At 43.5% G+C, this 15,223-nt stretch overlaps 1 protein-coding gene across 18 annotated transcripts in view; it reads left to right on the top strand.

The window, feature by feature from the left end:
• The first annotated feature begins 14,416 nt into the window (after positions 1–14,416).
• Positions 14,417–15,223, top strand: part of Bin1 (bridging integrator 1) — a 68,101-nt gene continuing 67,294 nt past the window's right edge. For 2 of the 18 annotated variants that reach the window (XM_047543159.1, XM_047543168.1), the window contains exon 1: positions 14,426–14,754. In XM_047543159.1, coding sequence (XP_047399115.1) covers positions 14,671–14,754 — 84 coding nt within the window. In that variant the 5' untranslated portion in view covers positions 14,426–14,670. Of the gene's footprint in view, positions 14,755–15,223 lie in introns of all 18 variants that reach the window. The other 16 variants (XM_047543161.1, XM_047543173.1, XM_047543160.1 and 13 more) reach the window with 15 other exon arrangements.

Consider the following 15,223-nt stretch of genomic DNA (forward strand, 5'->3'; position numbering starts at 1 on the left):
GACACACTGATGATGTCAGAAGCACTTGCCCCGGAGGAGGCTCCAAGCAGCTTAAGAAGGTGCAAGTAAGGCAACCTTGCTTCCCCTCCCCATCTCCTCTCCCCTGCTTCTCCTTCCTCAGGCTCTTTGAGTGCATTCTGCTTCAAATGCTGTTGAGTCAGGGGAGAATAAGGTGGTGGGTGCTACCTTGGGAGACACAGACAGTGATAAAGTGGAGTAAGTGCTGGGAGACCTTATGCCCAGTTGGGGGACCCAGAAGACTTCCTAGATGCAGAAGTCTTGAACTGGGCCTAGAAAGATGAGCTGGAACTGAGGAGATAAAGACAGCAGGAGCAGCTGGGACCAATGCTGCTGGTAAGGGTTGGCAGGCTGGACTGGGACTGGGTTCAACCTGGTAGCTCAGAGAGAAGACAGGGTAGAGGCAGGTGGGAGCTGGGAGGAGAGGAGGGTTGTGCATTAATTTAAGGTATTTGGAGTTTAGTCCAAAATTTCTGCAGAGGCAGTGAAGGGCAGGAGAATGGCCTTTACAGATGAATATTTTAGAAAAGTCTCTCCTGCGTTTTTGAGAGGACAGATTGGAGGTGGAAGGCCAGGGTCTGACCAAGAGTGTAATGCGGGTGAGAAGTGGGGAGTCCTGCACAGGGGCAGACCATGGACATGGAGAAGAGAGCTCAGGAAAGCAGTCTTGGGACACAGAGCTAACCAAGGTTTGTAAACACAATGCAGCTGTACTGTAGTATGTTTCAGTGCACCCATGGGAGTTAAGCCCCCTGTCTAGGCCTCTTCTAAGAATCCCTGGAATGAAACTCCCCCCAGGCTGCCAAACTGTCCCCATTTGGACCCTGGGGCAGAGTAGGCCTCAGCTCTCTGAGTTGCTGGGCCAAAAGCCTGCTCACTGCTTGGGAATGCCTTAGTTTCTGCAGATGGCCTGTAGGAGAGTCTGCCTTCTAGAAATGTAAGTCACGTGTTGGCTGAAGGGACTTCTCCACTCCCAGGCAGATGCAGCTGTGGTTAGTGAGGCCCCAGGAATAGGTCCTGTCACTGGAATCCTAGGCCAGTAGCCTGACTCCAGGAGGTCTCAACAAGCCAGTCCACTACTTACCCCAGAAAACAAACAGAAGAGGTCATGGTGAGGAGCAGGAAAAGAACTTTATTCAACCAAGTCACACTGGGAAGGCAAAGTGAGATCCAGCATCTCAGCTCAGTTTTTGGAGGTGCTGACAAGAGCTGTAGGTTTAAATAGAGGAAGATTTGTGGCATGGGATGAGAGATCTGCATAATGAAGCAACCTTGGTCAAACTGCATTCTGGTTGATGATTATTTTAGTTCTGGTTCTGCAGGTGGCTCAGGAGAAGTCCTCATCACACGAGGGGGCAATTACCATTTGCTGCTCAGATGTTTATCTGTCAGACCCGTGATCCTGGAAGGGAGAAATTCAGTGCCCATGAGACAATTGCTCAGGCTTAGGTGCAATTCCATCTTGGGGTGATGTGCCTCCCTCCTGCTCTTCTGGAAGGTGTAGGACAATGGCTAAAGACTTCTAGGTACTACTCTAGGGGTCTGCAACAAGGTGCTGCAAATCTTGCCTCAGTCTTGAAGAGGGATGCAATAAATGAGGTAAATTTAGGGCTAATAAACCTTGTAATACCAGTTTTTATTTATTTTTTCTTCTTTTTAGTTATACGTGATAGTGATAACAGTTTTTAGATGAACATATCTTAAATGATTGACATTTCTAGGTGTAGAGCTGAGCAGGTACCTGACCCAAAGTTGAAGGTAATAAAGGAGACCTATACAAAATGAAGGCAAAAATGCCAAGTTTTATCCCGCTTTCAGTTACCCAGGGGCATCTGCAGTTCCTGTTATGGACTCACACAGGCAGTTGCTCTTCTCTATGCATATCTACATGTGTGTGTTTGCCAAAGTCAATTCAAAATGTCTACCTTGTGTAGGATTCTCTCCCACTTGCAGAAGTTCTGGCAATAGGTATAACTTTCTTATGTTAGTGTTATCATCTACTATGAGGAATGCATAGAGCATTTATCTCCTTCTAGACCAGGATTCCTGTGCACAGGCACCTATTTTATTTTCCTGGATGTCCCTAGCATCCAGGTTACTCAGGCCTCAGTGAATGCTGGTTGCAAAGATTTTACCGCCTGGGAGGTAGAATTCACTGTAAATAGCCTTTGCAGCTACATTTAGAGGCAGCGTATGCTGGGGCTTGTTACATTGCAAAAACACACCTTCAGCTTCAAGTTTTCAGGGGTTTGCATAAGTTATCATATATATTTACAAAGATATATTGTGACCCATAATATATATGATATAGACATATAAATTCACAGGTTAATATTTGGAATGTTAATCAATGCTTCTACCCTCCACATTTCCTGTTACTTCTGCCCTACTTTTTTAAATTCAGTGACTTTTCTCTTTTCATTGCCTTCAAGGAATGGATCAAATCCTTGACTTTTGAACTCTTAAAAGCTTGGAACTATGTATAAACTAGGGCAATACCTGATGTGTGAGCCTAGAGCAAGGTTACCTCCTGTCCCATGTGAAAGGCATTCTTTTGCTGAGATTTTGTGGGGGGATTAAGGGCAGTGAAGAGGATTTAAGTGCTTCTCTGTTTTCCAGAGACCCTGGCCATGATTTCAGGACCAATCCCCAGGGATAGGGAGAGTGACAGAAATCCAGCTAGGTTTGGGAGAATCTGAGAGCAGAGGATACCTTGCTCCCAGTAGTCATGCAGAAGATAGGAGAAACTTCTGCCTGTCTTTTCTGGGTACGTGGACCAACGAAGCCTTACAGGGCTGCCTGCAGCCCCCAATGAAGCAAAATCACCTTATATATGTTCACCTACCTGAGACACCCCACCCAAGGGGAGTGTCCTAAAGCCCAAGTCATAAATGATGGAGATAGAATGTCTGTCCCATGTCCTGGAACAGACTGTGGATGTAACTGTGTGGGTGACACAAGGGACCCAAGACTGGAGAGAGAAGGGAAGGAGCCACCAGCTTGATATGGCATAGAGAACTGATTAGGGGACCAAGGGGAGGATCAGAGCTTTCTAAGAAATGCGAGCAGGGTAAGAAGTGACTGACCCACTGATAAACCAGGGCTTAAAAGAGAAGCATAAAAGAAGCCAAGTATTTCTTGCATAGCTGGGATTGTGGGTTGAGATGCACATCTTTTCAGTCATTTTTTATTTAAGGCAGCATTGTTGGGTTTGAGGGGCAGAACCATTGAATTGAACATTGTCAGATGTTTACTTAGAATGAACAAAAACGATTATTATGTTCTGTGTGCTCTTCTGTAGAATATAAGATGTGGAAAACATGATTTCACTGTGAGGGTGACACTGGCCACCTGCACTTTGGTGAATATGTGTCTCTGTCTGCTTGCTGCACTGGCTGCCTGAGGTCCAGCCAGGCCTAGCTCAGCTATGTCCCCAGTGCTTCCACCAACTCGGGATTCTGTGATAAAGTAGGGGTGGTAGATGCTGCTTTTAGAAACAATACAGGCCAGCAGAGTAAAAGTGAGTTAAAAATGGCCAATGACTTAAAAAGTTCTCGGTCTCACCCAGGCCTACTGCAGAGACAGAGGAAGTGACAAGGGTGGGACATACGTGAAAAGACAGACAAACAGGCAATTTTGGACAATTGCCCACTGATGAGATCCCAGCTCCAGGGAGGCCTTGCCCTCTACCCTCCATCTTTTTGGTGCTGAAAACCTTTCTGAGTTTAGGTGGAGGGTTTTCATAGCAATTCTGGTAGCTACCATGAGTATAGATTTGCTGAGTACCTGATCTATGGCCAGTCTCAAGGAGGGCACTGGGAGTCAGAGTTAACCAGATCCAGTTCCTGCTCACACCCCCACAGGAGCCATTGTTGAAGGCTGCGGTCTCAAACGGCATTCTGTCTACTCAAGGGCAACCAACATTCTGTGCAGATTGTTGTCAGTTCTCAACTTAGTGGCTGAGCAGGTAGTGGTTCTTCCTCCAAATGAATGTGACGTCCTTCCCCAATTCTGACCATCACCAGGCCAGGAGGACCATAGAGAATGTACTATCGGGTTAAGAAATGGGTCCCACAGCATCCTTCCCTCCACCAGGCCAGAATGTCTTCTAGGTGTGTGGGGTGCTGGGTGTATGAGAAAGGCAAGCACGGATTCTGGGGGAGTATGGAGGAAGGTCACTTGACCTGCCTGAGTTAGTTGGTCAGAGAAAGTTTTTGGAGGAGAAGACACCTAAGTGTGTTTTTAAGGGTCAGGGGAAGTTGTCAAATAGCTGGGTGAAGAAATGAAGGTAGGAGAGCTGGCTAAATTGGGTATGTATGTACACGTCTGTTACTAAACCAGTCCTGTTCAGTCTGCTGTGCAGTATGATCATCACTGAAATGAGTTTTGCAAAAGAAAAAGTTTGTTCACAAATGAATATGGGAGGGCAAGTGTCAAGTGGGCCTCCCCAAGGATAGGGCTTAAGGATATGGGGTGAGGCGTGGGAAAAGGTGGTTGGAGGTTAGTTACCATCATGGCGCATACGTCAGAGGTGTTATCTGTACCTCTAAAACTGGTGATTTTAAAGTTGACTAGAAACAAGTAATTAACAGTAAGTAAAGCAGGTTAAGCCAGGAGGGTGTTACAGTTTGGATCTTAAATATCCCTCAAAGGTCATGTGTTAAAGTCTTGGTCACCAGCCCATGACAATTTTGGGAGGTGGTGGAACCTTTAGGAGATGGGGCCTAGTGGAAGGAAGTTGGGTCATTGGTGATGTGCCCTTGAAGAGAATATTGAGAGCCTAGCATCTTCTGCTTTGTCTTTGCTTCCTGGCTACCATGAGATGAACAACTTTGCTCCTCTGATAAAGAGCATAGCTTCATACAGGCCCAGAGTCAAAGCAAATCTTTCCTCCTTACAAGTTGATTTATTTCAGGTGTTTTGTCACAGCAATGGTAAGTTGACTAACACAGAAGGTTATTCAGGTTTTCCATCAGAAGGATACATTCAAAATCCCATCTGTGCAGCAGATGTGTTTAGGCAAGAATGAGATGAATATGCAGTCTTTGGAGGTGGGAAGTCTCTTTCTCTCCAAGTGTTATGTGAAGCTCTAGGGACATTCATTAGATAAAACACTCACTCAGGCCCACAATTAGATTTTACATCTATATGATGAATTTAGAGAAAGGAGAGAAAGATAAAATTAAAAACAGAAAATAAGAAACAGAAATTCATCATCAGGAAAGCACGAGAAATTTGGTAGAGTGGAGAGTTGCTATGGGTGAAGTTCTGATTGCTCTACATTCTCACCCATGTTCTGTGTTTTCAGTCATTTAAATCCGAGCCCACACTTTTTTTCTGTTTGTGTGTAGTGTCAGTTCATTGTGGTTTCAAGTTATCTTCCCCCAAAAGACTGAAGAAGTTAAATAGCTTATGGTCTTATTGCCATTTGTAGATCTTCTTAAGGTTTCTTCAAATCCTTTGCTTTCTAAAAATGAACTCTACATTTGCTTATTATCAAGTTATAAAAATTCCTTATATATTCTAGATACAAGATGTATGCATCAAGAATATTTATCTGAGTGGACCACCCTTTTATTTTCATAATGTATCTTTGGAAGAGCAGATTTTAAAATTTTAAGTCCCATTTATCAAATTTTAGTGATATTTTAATATTCAAGATAGCGACAAACCAGAATTTGGAAATTTGAAACCAACCCATGTGTACACATTTATATTGGTTCTAAATTCATTATTTTACTTGAGAGGAACTGTGTTCTAATGTAGTCGGAGATACTCTCAGGATGCAAATGTTTGAAAGGCTTTTGTTATATACCTTGAAATTGATTTTCTAAAGGATGTCTAGTAACCTTGTAAATGAAGCTCAGACTTATTTTTTTAGAAGTCCCATAGCTTGTTAGTTTTTAGATTAAAGAAACTTTAGAAATTTTAAAAAATTTATTATGCAATCTTATCTTTGTACTTTATTTAGTAAGTCATTTTTTGGGTAGATAATACAAAGATAATTATAGTAAATTTCCAGTGAGCATTTCTAAAGACTGGTATCTTATTTCTATAGGAACTAAGCAGTGATTTATAGAAGGAGGTGCTGGGCAAAGGGCTGTTTGCTTTTCTACACTTCTATTTACCCATCTGTAAAGCTGGCAAAGGTCAAACTACTGTGTCTCACCAGCAACGTGGGCCACATGAGAGCATGTCATGGTAATAGCTACCATTTACCAAATCCACTCAGTCTAGGGACAGGGACTGCTTAGGTTACCTCTAATCCTCACCAACAGCCTGGTCTGTTGAGTGTTATTGTTTCATTTAAAAGGAGTGGATAGTGACTGGCCTGTGGCCATAATACTGACTTATGCTGATGGAGCCAGGTCCCTCTGGTCCAGAGCCTGACCTGTTCCTGTTGTCTTCTCTATCTTCTACGTTTTAGTCATATCACAGACCATATGGAGGTCAACAAAGGTTTCAAGATCTGCAGGAGAAACACAAGCAGGTGGTCATCTTGAAAAGTTGTTTTGCTCTTGAAGAATTCATTGCTGGTGACAAAAGGAAAGAACTTGCTTACTTATTGCCAGAAACCTTGTTAACATCCCTGAGCTAGTTGGTGACCCAGTAACCAGCCCATTCCACAGGCCCCTCCTGCAGGGACTGGTTACATTGGATCTAAACATCTGGGTCAGTAGTTTTAGAAGCTGGGAGTGGAGGGAGGGGTCATTTCAGAGAATTCTCTGAAGGGTTGCCCTCTCCTCTCTATAAGGATAAACTCAAAGAAACTGGATAGGCCTGGGGCAAGATAGACAGGCGTGGGGAAGATGGAAAGGCCAGGGGCAAGATGGACAGGACTGGAGCAAGATGAACATGCCTAGGAAAGATGGCCAGGACTGGGGAAGATGGACAGTCTTGGGATAAAATGGTCAGGCCTTGAGAAAGAGGACTGTGAATTGCCATGTCCTTAGCCCCTTTCCCCAAGTTTCTTCTTAACTCCCACATCTAATGTAGGAACTCATATGTCCTGTTTTCTGAGAATAGTCCTGGATTATGCCTATTTCCCAAGTAAATTATTTATTTTCCTTTTTACTTGAAGCTGTCCCTATTTGCACAGTCCTTATTACTGCAGATGAGCCAGGTGAGACACAGTAGAGACTAACTTGAAGATTCTCATAGAATTAGGGATGCATTGTGGTGTCTCTCAGAAGGATGTTATTATGACAGTGGTATATTAGTTGTGTCTCTTTTGATTACAAGTGATCTCAAATTGGATTTAGCAAGAAAAATGTATTGACTCATAGCTAGATAGTTGGAGGTGGGAGTGGGCAGGATTCAGAAATGACTGGGACTCTAGTAATATCCTTCATTCTGCTTCTCAGCCTTTGTTTCTCTGTCTCTGTCTTGCCTTTTCTCCATCTTTCCATTTCTCTACTCTTACCGATCTCAGTTTTTAGGTAGATCTTTCACATGGTAGGCTTGCTGGCCTCTGGCAGCTTTAAAATTTCATTCTCCAGACAGCAAATCTAGCAGAAAGAGGAACTTCTAGAACCACAAGCATAGTTCAGTCCAGGGAAGCTCCAGTGAGCTCTGCTTGGGCCATGTACTCATGTGTCCATCTTTTAAGCCTACGGTATTAGCATATCAGGGTACAAGGGACAAGACTGCATCAAACCACATTGCCTTGGTCCATTTTGTGTTGCTATAACAGAATATCTGACACTGAGTAATGAGTAAAGAAAAAAAGTTCATTTTACTCACAGTTGTGGAGGCTGAAATTTAAAAATTGGGTGGCCTCAGCTGACTGGCCTTTGCTGAGGGCTTTCTCTAGCAGAGAAGTGGGAAGAGAAATAACCACAGGTAGAAGGGTCTAAACTCATGGTGTGACCTCAGTTTATAGCAACCTGCTATCATGATAACTAACCTGATTCTTGAAGACAATACTAATCCCTTCTGAGGACAGCGCCCACATGACCTAATAACCTTGCAATAGTCCCACCTCTTAAAGATCCACACCCTCTCAAGCTCCAAAAATATGAGCTTCTGGGGGACAGACAAACCATATCCAAACCATAGCATGCACTCAACAAGGAAGGAATCCCAAAGGAAAGCAGGACAGTTAGCAGAGAAGACCAAAGTTATACCATCTGCCAGCTACTATATATAGCCACCACTGTCAGAGTCATTTCCAAAATTCCAAGGGCTTGATAAATATTGTTTATTATTTCCACAATATTCGAAGGAGGATAATTTATGCTCATATAATAGATGAATCTTGAATAGTTTAAGTAACATACCTAACGATGGAAAAGCAGTAAATTGGGGAACCAATTTCTGACTCCAAGTCTATCTACCATTTCCAATGTCATGGAACTAGAGAATGGTGGCATTTTATGAGAGGCAGGAAGGATAATTTGAATCAGAAAGCACTTCTTAGACACTTTATCACATTTATGACATCCCATAATAATTGGTTCAGTCTGTAGATTCTTCTAGATCCTGGGCAAGACAGCCCCTTCCTCTCTTAAGAGGTGAAGCCTGCTGTTCCAGGAGGGAGGTATGAAACTGATCTATTCAGTCCCTGGGTGCTGACTGTCTCAGCGTAGGACCTACCAACCAAGTACCTTTGATAAATTTATCTGAGTATCTATCTGTAAAATGGTATCAAAAAATCCTGCTTCTCAGTGTGGAGATTCCTTAGAAAACTTGGAATGGACCCACGATTTGACCCAGCTATCCCACTCCTTGGCCTATACCCAAAGGACTTAAAATCAACATACTACAGTGATGCAGTCACATCAATGTTCATTGCTGCTCAATTCACCATAGCCAGATTGTGGAACCAACCTAGATGCCCTTCAATTGATGAATGGATAAAGAAACTGTGGTGTATATATATATATATATATATATATATATATATATATATATATATACAATGGAATATTACTCAGCTATAAAGAATAATAAAATTATGGCATTTGCAGGCAAATGGATGAAATTGGAGACTATCATGCTAAGTGAGATAAGCCAATCTCAAAAATCCAAAAGACAAATGATCTCACTGATAAGTGGGTGAGGACACATAATGAGGGGTGGGGAGGCAAGAATGGAGGAAGGAGGGACTGTATAGAGGGAAAAGAGGGGTGGGAGTGGTGGGGGGAGAAGGAAAAAATAACAGAATGAAACAAATACTGTTGGGTATTTTTTCATGTTTATTTGCCTTTTTTTCATTATCCTCTTCAGTGAAATACCTGTTTATATGTTTTATTATATGCATTATTTGCTGATCGTTGAGTTTTCCAATCTTTGTATATTTTGTAAATAAGTATGTGTATTACAAATGTTAAAACAATAATAAAAAGGGGGGAAAATCCTGCTTCTATCAAACACAGCCAAGAAAGTATAATAGAGAAGTATAATAGAAATCTTGCTTCATATGAGAATTATGTTGCTACTGCTGGTGGTGATAGTGCTAGTTCAGAGCCTTTAATTCTTTAATTCTTGAATTATAAAAGGGAACATGGGGGAATACTATTTTCTCTTCAAGGGAAAGGAGGACTCCTTTTGGCTTGCCTGTGTTCCTCATGGTTTAAACAAACAATCAAACAGAAAGACATTTCCCAATCAATGAGACACCACCACACACATATCAGAATGACCAAAATTCAGAACTCCAACAACACCAAATGCTGGCATTCATTGCTGGTGTGAATGTAGAACAGCCTACCACTCTGGAAGTCAGTTTGTCAGTCCTTACAACATTGAGCATACTCTTCCCATATATCCAGACTTGAAGTCCTTGGTATTTATCCAAAGGAGTCTATGACTTAGGTCTACATAAAAACCTGTACATTGATGTTTACAGCAGCTTTATTCATGATTACTGACCCTTAGAAACAACCAAGATGTCCTTCGATAGGTAAATGGATAAACTGTTACATCCAGATCATGGAATATTATTAGTGCTGAAAAGAAACAGCCTATTGAGTCATGGAATGACATGGAGGAAACTTAAATGCATATTACCAAGTGAAAGAAGCCAATCTGAGTACGTTGCATAGATGTGATTCCAACTACCTGACATTTTGGAGAGGATCAAAAGATCAGTGATTGCCAGGGAGTGGGGATAGAGAGATGAGTAGGTGGAGCACAAGGGATTTTTAGGGTAGTGAAACGACTCTGTATGATACGATAATGGTAAATATACATCATTATACACTTGTCCAAACTCTCAGAATGTACACTCCCAAGAGTGAACCCTGATGTAAACTATGAACTTGGGGGATAATGATGTATCAATGTAGTTTATCAACTGTAATAAAGGTACCACTCTGGTGGGGACCGTGGGTAAGGCTGTGCATGTGTAGGGGGAGAGGTCATATGGGAAATCTTGGTATCTTCCCCTCAGTTTTGTTGTGAACTGAAAACTATTCTAGAATATTTAGTCTATAAAAAACAAACAAGCAAACATTATTTCTCCAGTCCTTGAAGTTCAGACACATAGCACACACACTCTGACTCTGAGATTTCTTTCTATTCTGCCACATCTGTGGTTTCTCAACTACTGTTCTAGAAGAGTTTCCTCATTTCAGTTTGCATTTTTAATAGCATTTCTATCTGATGACAAAAATAGGACATATACAAAGTTTGGAAAGTAAAAAAGGAAGAAGAAAAAAATGAAACCTCAAATCCTCCCTCCCAAATTGCTCAACCCAGAAATAGCTATCATGTTTTGGATAGTAGTTGGTTCTATCCTGCATTATTCTACCATCATGAAAAACTTTACAAGCATTATTGTTTTGGTAAACATTTCATGTATGACTATACATACATGATTATATACATGTAATCATTCCGGACTAAGATGGTAACATGTTGGATATTTTCAGTTTTGCACCATTCTAAACAATGTGGTGAACATCTGTGTGGGCAAGGCTGAAATTTTCAAATTATTTCCTAGACTTGAGATTGTAGGGTTGAAGGGATGTTTTGGTGACTCTTATACTATTGCAAATTGCTTTCTAGAAATTTTGTATTTGCTTATACTCTTGGAAGCAGTGTGTGAGAGTTTCTGTTTCTCAGGTTTTCATATGTAAGATAATTAAAAAAAAAAAGCTGGCTGCTGGGCACAGTGGTGCAAACCTCCAATTCCAGTGACTTGAGTGGCTGAGGTAGGAGGATAACAGGTTTGGGGCCAGCCTGGGCAACTTGGTGAGACACTGGCTCAAAATGAAAAATAGAAAGGGTCGCAGCTGGTAGAGTGCCCCTGGGTTCAATCTCCATGAACACAAGAATTATTATGAAAGTGGAGACAAGGATGGTGTCTATTGATTTGATGAACATTTCTTTTTTGTCTGGTAAAGAATGAACTTTTAAAACCTATTTGTTAATTTTCAAATATCCAATTTTGTGAATTATCCATTTGTATGATTTGCTCATTTATATATTGACTCTTTATAAAATGAACTTAAAAACTATTTCCCCCAGTTTCTTACAATTTTTAATTGTCAGACTTCAAAATGGAAAGTTTTTCCCCTTGATATTTAAAATAATGACCTATTCTGATCAAAATAAAATAGCATATTAATAAAAAATTATGAAGAAAGTAAATATCTCCTCCATTCTATCTCTTGGATTTGTATTAACATTTTTGAAGCATTTTCTTCCAAATGTTTATCCTACATGTTGACTGTAGCTTTTGAAGTTCAAAAATTTTAATTTTTATGTAATTCAAAACTATTTTTTTGAATTTTTTGAAACTATTTTTAAAATTTCAATATATGCTCCAATGTTTTTGTGTTTAGGGAAGTCTAATCTAGACATAAGATAAAGAATCAACTTTAAAAATAGAGCCGTGGGCCAGGAATGGTGGCGCGTGCCTGTAATCTCAGGGGCAGGAGGATCATGAGCTTAAAGTCAGTCTCAGAAATTTAACAAGACCCTAAGCAATTTAGTGAGACGCTGTCTCAAAATAAAAAATAAAAAGGGCTGGGGATGTGGTTCAGTGGTTAAGCAACCCTGGGTTCAATTCTCCATTTAAAAAAAGAAAAAAAAAGAACCGTGGTTCTCTTTATGAAGGCAATATATTTTAGGATATTTAGGAAATTAAGGGGGATGTCTTGACGCTATTGCAACTACTTTCTTTCTTGATGCATGGTTGAGTCTTTTGATCCTGAGTATTTTATTTACTTTTATGTGGTTGTGAGGATAGTGCATATACAATTTACCCTTTGCACTCATAACTATGCCATAAGCATTATTTTCATATTGCTACATAATCTCTGTAATGGCCCCTCTGGTTGCTGTGCAGTCATGACTGACCCTGTTCCACTGATGAACATTTCAGTTGCTTCCTATTTTTCCTTCAAGTGATATTTTGAAACACCAAAGTCCAGCCAAGCAGAATCTCCTACTGTTCCCGGGGGGCTGACTGTAACAGAATTTGACTTCTCATTTCTTCCTCTCCTCCCAGGAGCACTGGAAGAAATCGCTTCCCCCGACCCCTGTGTTGAAGATGGAACGAAGGGCCTCACACATGCTAGGCAAGCTCTGTACCATGGAGCTACATCCCCAGTCCAAGAAATAATTTTGAAAGAATGGTTGACAATCATAAAATTAGGAGGAGAGAAACTGTGAGGTGAAAGCATGTTGAGTTTTCAAGAGAAAGCTGCCTTAGGAACCCAGGCTGTTTAGATGTTGTTTTAGGGACTCATGAATGAAGTACAAGTTTATAACAATAATTTCGACAGAATGCTTTCTATTCACGCAGTGCTTGGTACTTCTGAGGGCTGGATCTGTGCTTCTCATTTGCTATCTCTGTGACTTTCAACAGTGATGCACTTGCTGAACTTGCTGTCTTTCTGTAAAATAGGAAGAATAATAGGTCAGAAGAGAGGCCAGGGGAGTGAGGGTAGGGGGTGAAGAATCAGGAGCAACTAGGGAGCAGGCAGAAGGACCTCCCAGGAAAGAGAGATGCTCTTGTATAAATGTAACCTGGATCTTTTATCCCTGGGCCATATTTCTATTTGTACAAGGGGTTTGATATGCAGTCCGCAAGAACCCTTCTTACAGGAACCCCCAGTCCTGAGACCTCCCACCCTAGGCCAGCTCTGCATCTCTGACTGAGGATCTGGCTCCTGTTCATACTCTGGACAGCAGCACTTGTCTGTTAGACTCAGCCCATAGTCCTGAGAAACTTCCAGGGAGCAACATGCCCTAGCATCCTTTATGGCTCCTGGTATGTTTTGGGGGTAGTGGATGTAGGCATCAGCAAAATATATATATTTATTACAGTCCATCCTCTGTACCTGTGGGTTCCACATTTCTGGATTGAAAATATTCAAGGGGAAACACTGCATTTGTACTGAAGATGTACAGACTCTTTTCCCTTGTCATTATTCCCTAAACAATACAGTATAACAACTATTTACATAGCATTTGCAAATGTTGGGTATTATAACTTATCTAGAGATGATTTAAAGTACCCAGAGAGATATGTGTAGATTATACGAAAATACTACTGCCATTTTATATAAGGGGCTTTAGCATCCCCGGGTTTTGGTATTTGCTGAGGTCCTGGAAGCAATCCTGTAGTTTATAATAACTGTCATTTGTCTGTTGGCAAAGTTGGAGAACAATGACCTTGACTTCTCTATGAAAATGATCCTTAATTATTTTCTCTCCTGCAGGAATTAGGAAACAACTCAGTACTTAGTGGTGGAGAACCAGGGACGTGATCAGAAATCTCCTTTCAGGCGTCTTAATGTCTCGTGTGTAGAATGGGAATAACAATACCTACTTCATAGGGTTGTCTGGAGACTGAATGAAATAATGATTGTCAAACGTTAAGCACAGTGCCAGGCACACAGTAAGCGCGCACTAATGTTAGGTGGTTGTTATGATCATGATTATTGGCAAACTGGAAAGACCGAGGAGCCCTTGAAAGACACAGGGTTAGGCGCTGGGGAAAGAGACTTGGAGATGTGCCCAAGGCGTGCAGAGAGACTTGTGCGCCTACCAGCAAGGAGAAGGCGGAGCTTTAGGTACAGGGCGGGAGGCGAGCCCCGGGAAAGGCAGGACGCTCCGGCCACACTCTTCCAGTAGTCGAGGCTCCTTGGCCACGCACCAATCGCAGCACATTATTTTTGATTTTCGAAAGTACCCAATCCTCTAGACTTGCAGGAGGTGACTGCTTGATAAAAGGACCAAGGTATCAGGCCCAGGGCAGTGCTGGACTCAGGACTGTTGTGTTAGGCCCCGCCCCGGGGCCGTGTCACCGGAGCGTTCTGGGAGTACCGCTCGCCACAGCACCCGGCGTCAGTGCTGGAAGCTCCCTCCTCCCAGGCTGTGCGGTTCCGGCGAGGGGTGGCCCTTTAAAAGGCAGTGTCTTGTCCGGAGGGGGCGGGCAGGGGGAGCTGACCGCCGCCCGAGGCCCGGCCCCTCCTCCCTGCCCCCTTCCTCGGTTCGTCCGTCCCTCTCGGGTCCCAGCGTCGCTGTCTCGCTAGCCCAGCGCACGCTCCGCCTCCGTCAGTCGGCTCCGCTGTCTAGTGAGCAGCGTGGACAGAAGCCGGGGCCGGACGCGCGGCCCGGGCTGGGGGCTGGGAGCGCGGCGCGCACGGCCTCCCGGAGCAAGATCGGCCCCCGCCACCGGGCGAGGCCGGCGCCGCGATGGCAGAGATGGGCAGTAAGGGGGTGACGGCGGGGAAGATCGCCAGCAACGTACAGAAGAAGCTCACCCGCGCGCAGGAGAAGGTGAGCAAACCGGAGTCCTGGTCACCTGTACCCCTGCTCCCCAGGGTCAGGCCCTGTCGCCTCCTGACGGCCGCTGCCAAGGGGTCCCCAGACTGCTTCCGACGCTCTGAGTTTTCCCCTTTGGTTCGCGTTCTCTGTCTCCCCACCTGGACTGGGGCAGGGGAGGGCGCAGCTGTCCGCTCACCCCCTCCTCCCCTCAGCCTTCGGCCGCTTTGTACAGTCGCTGTTCCGCTGTAGAGAAGTGGCGGCCCACGCTCTAGGCTCTAGCTGCGCTTGGTCCAGTCTAACCCCACCCTGGAGGCCAAGGGCCGGGAGGCTGGTAGGGCGACCCCCAGCTCTCCAGGCCTGTGCCGGCAATTCCGGAGGGGCCCACGCCGGGGGAGGGAGGGAGCATTTCTCTCCGGCCCGGGGCTACTGCGCGCCCCGGACTCCTAAGGCTACTTCCCAACCCGCGGGAACCGGCGCCCGC

Source organism: Sciurus carolinensis, chromosome 3, assembly GCF_902686445.1.
Source record: "Sciurus carolinensis chromosome 3, mSciCar1.2, whole genome shotgun sequence".
Taxonomy (NCBI): Eukaryota; Metazoa; Chordata; class Mammalia; order Rodentia; family Sciuridae; genus Sciurus; species Sciurus carolinensis.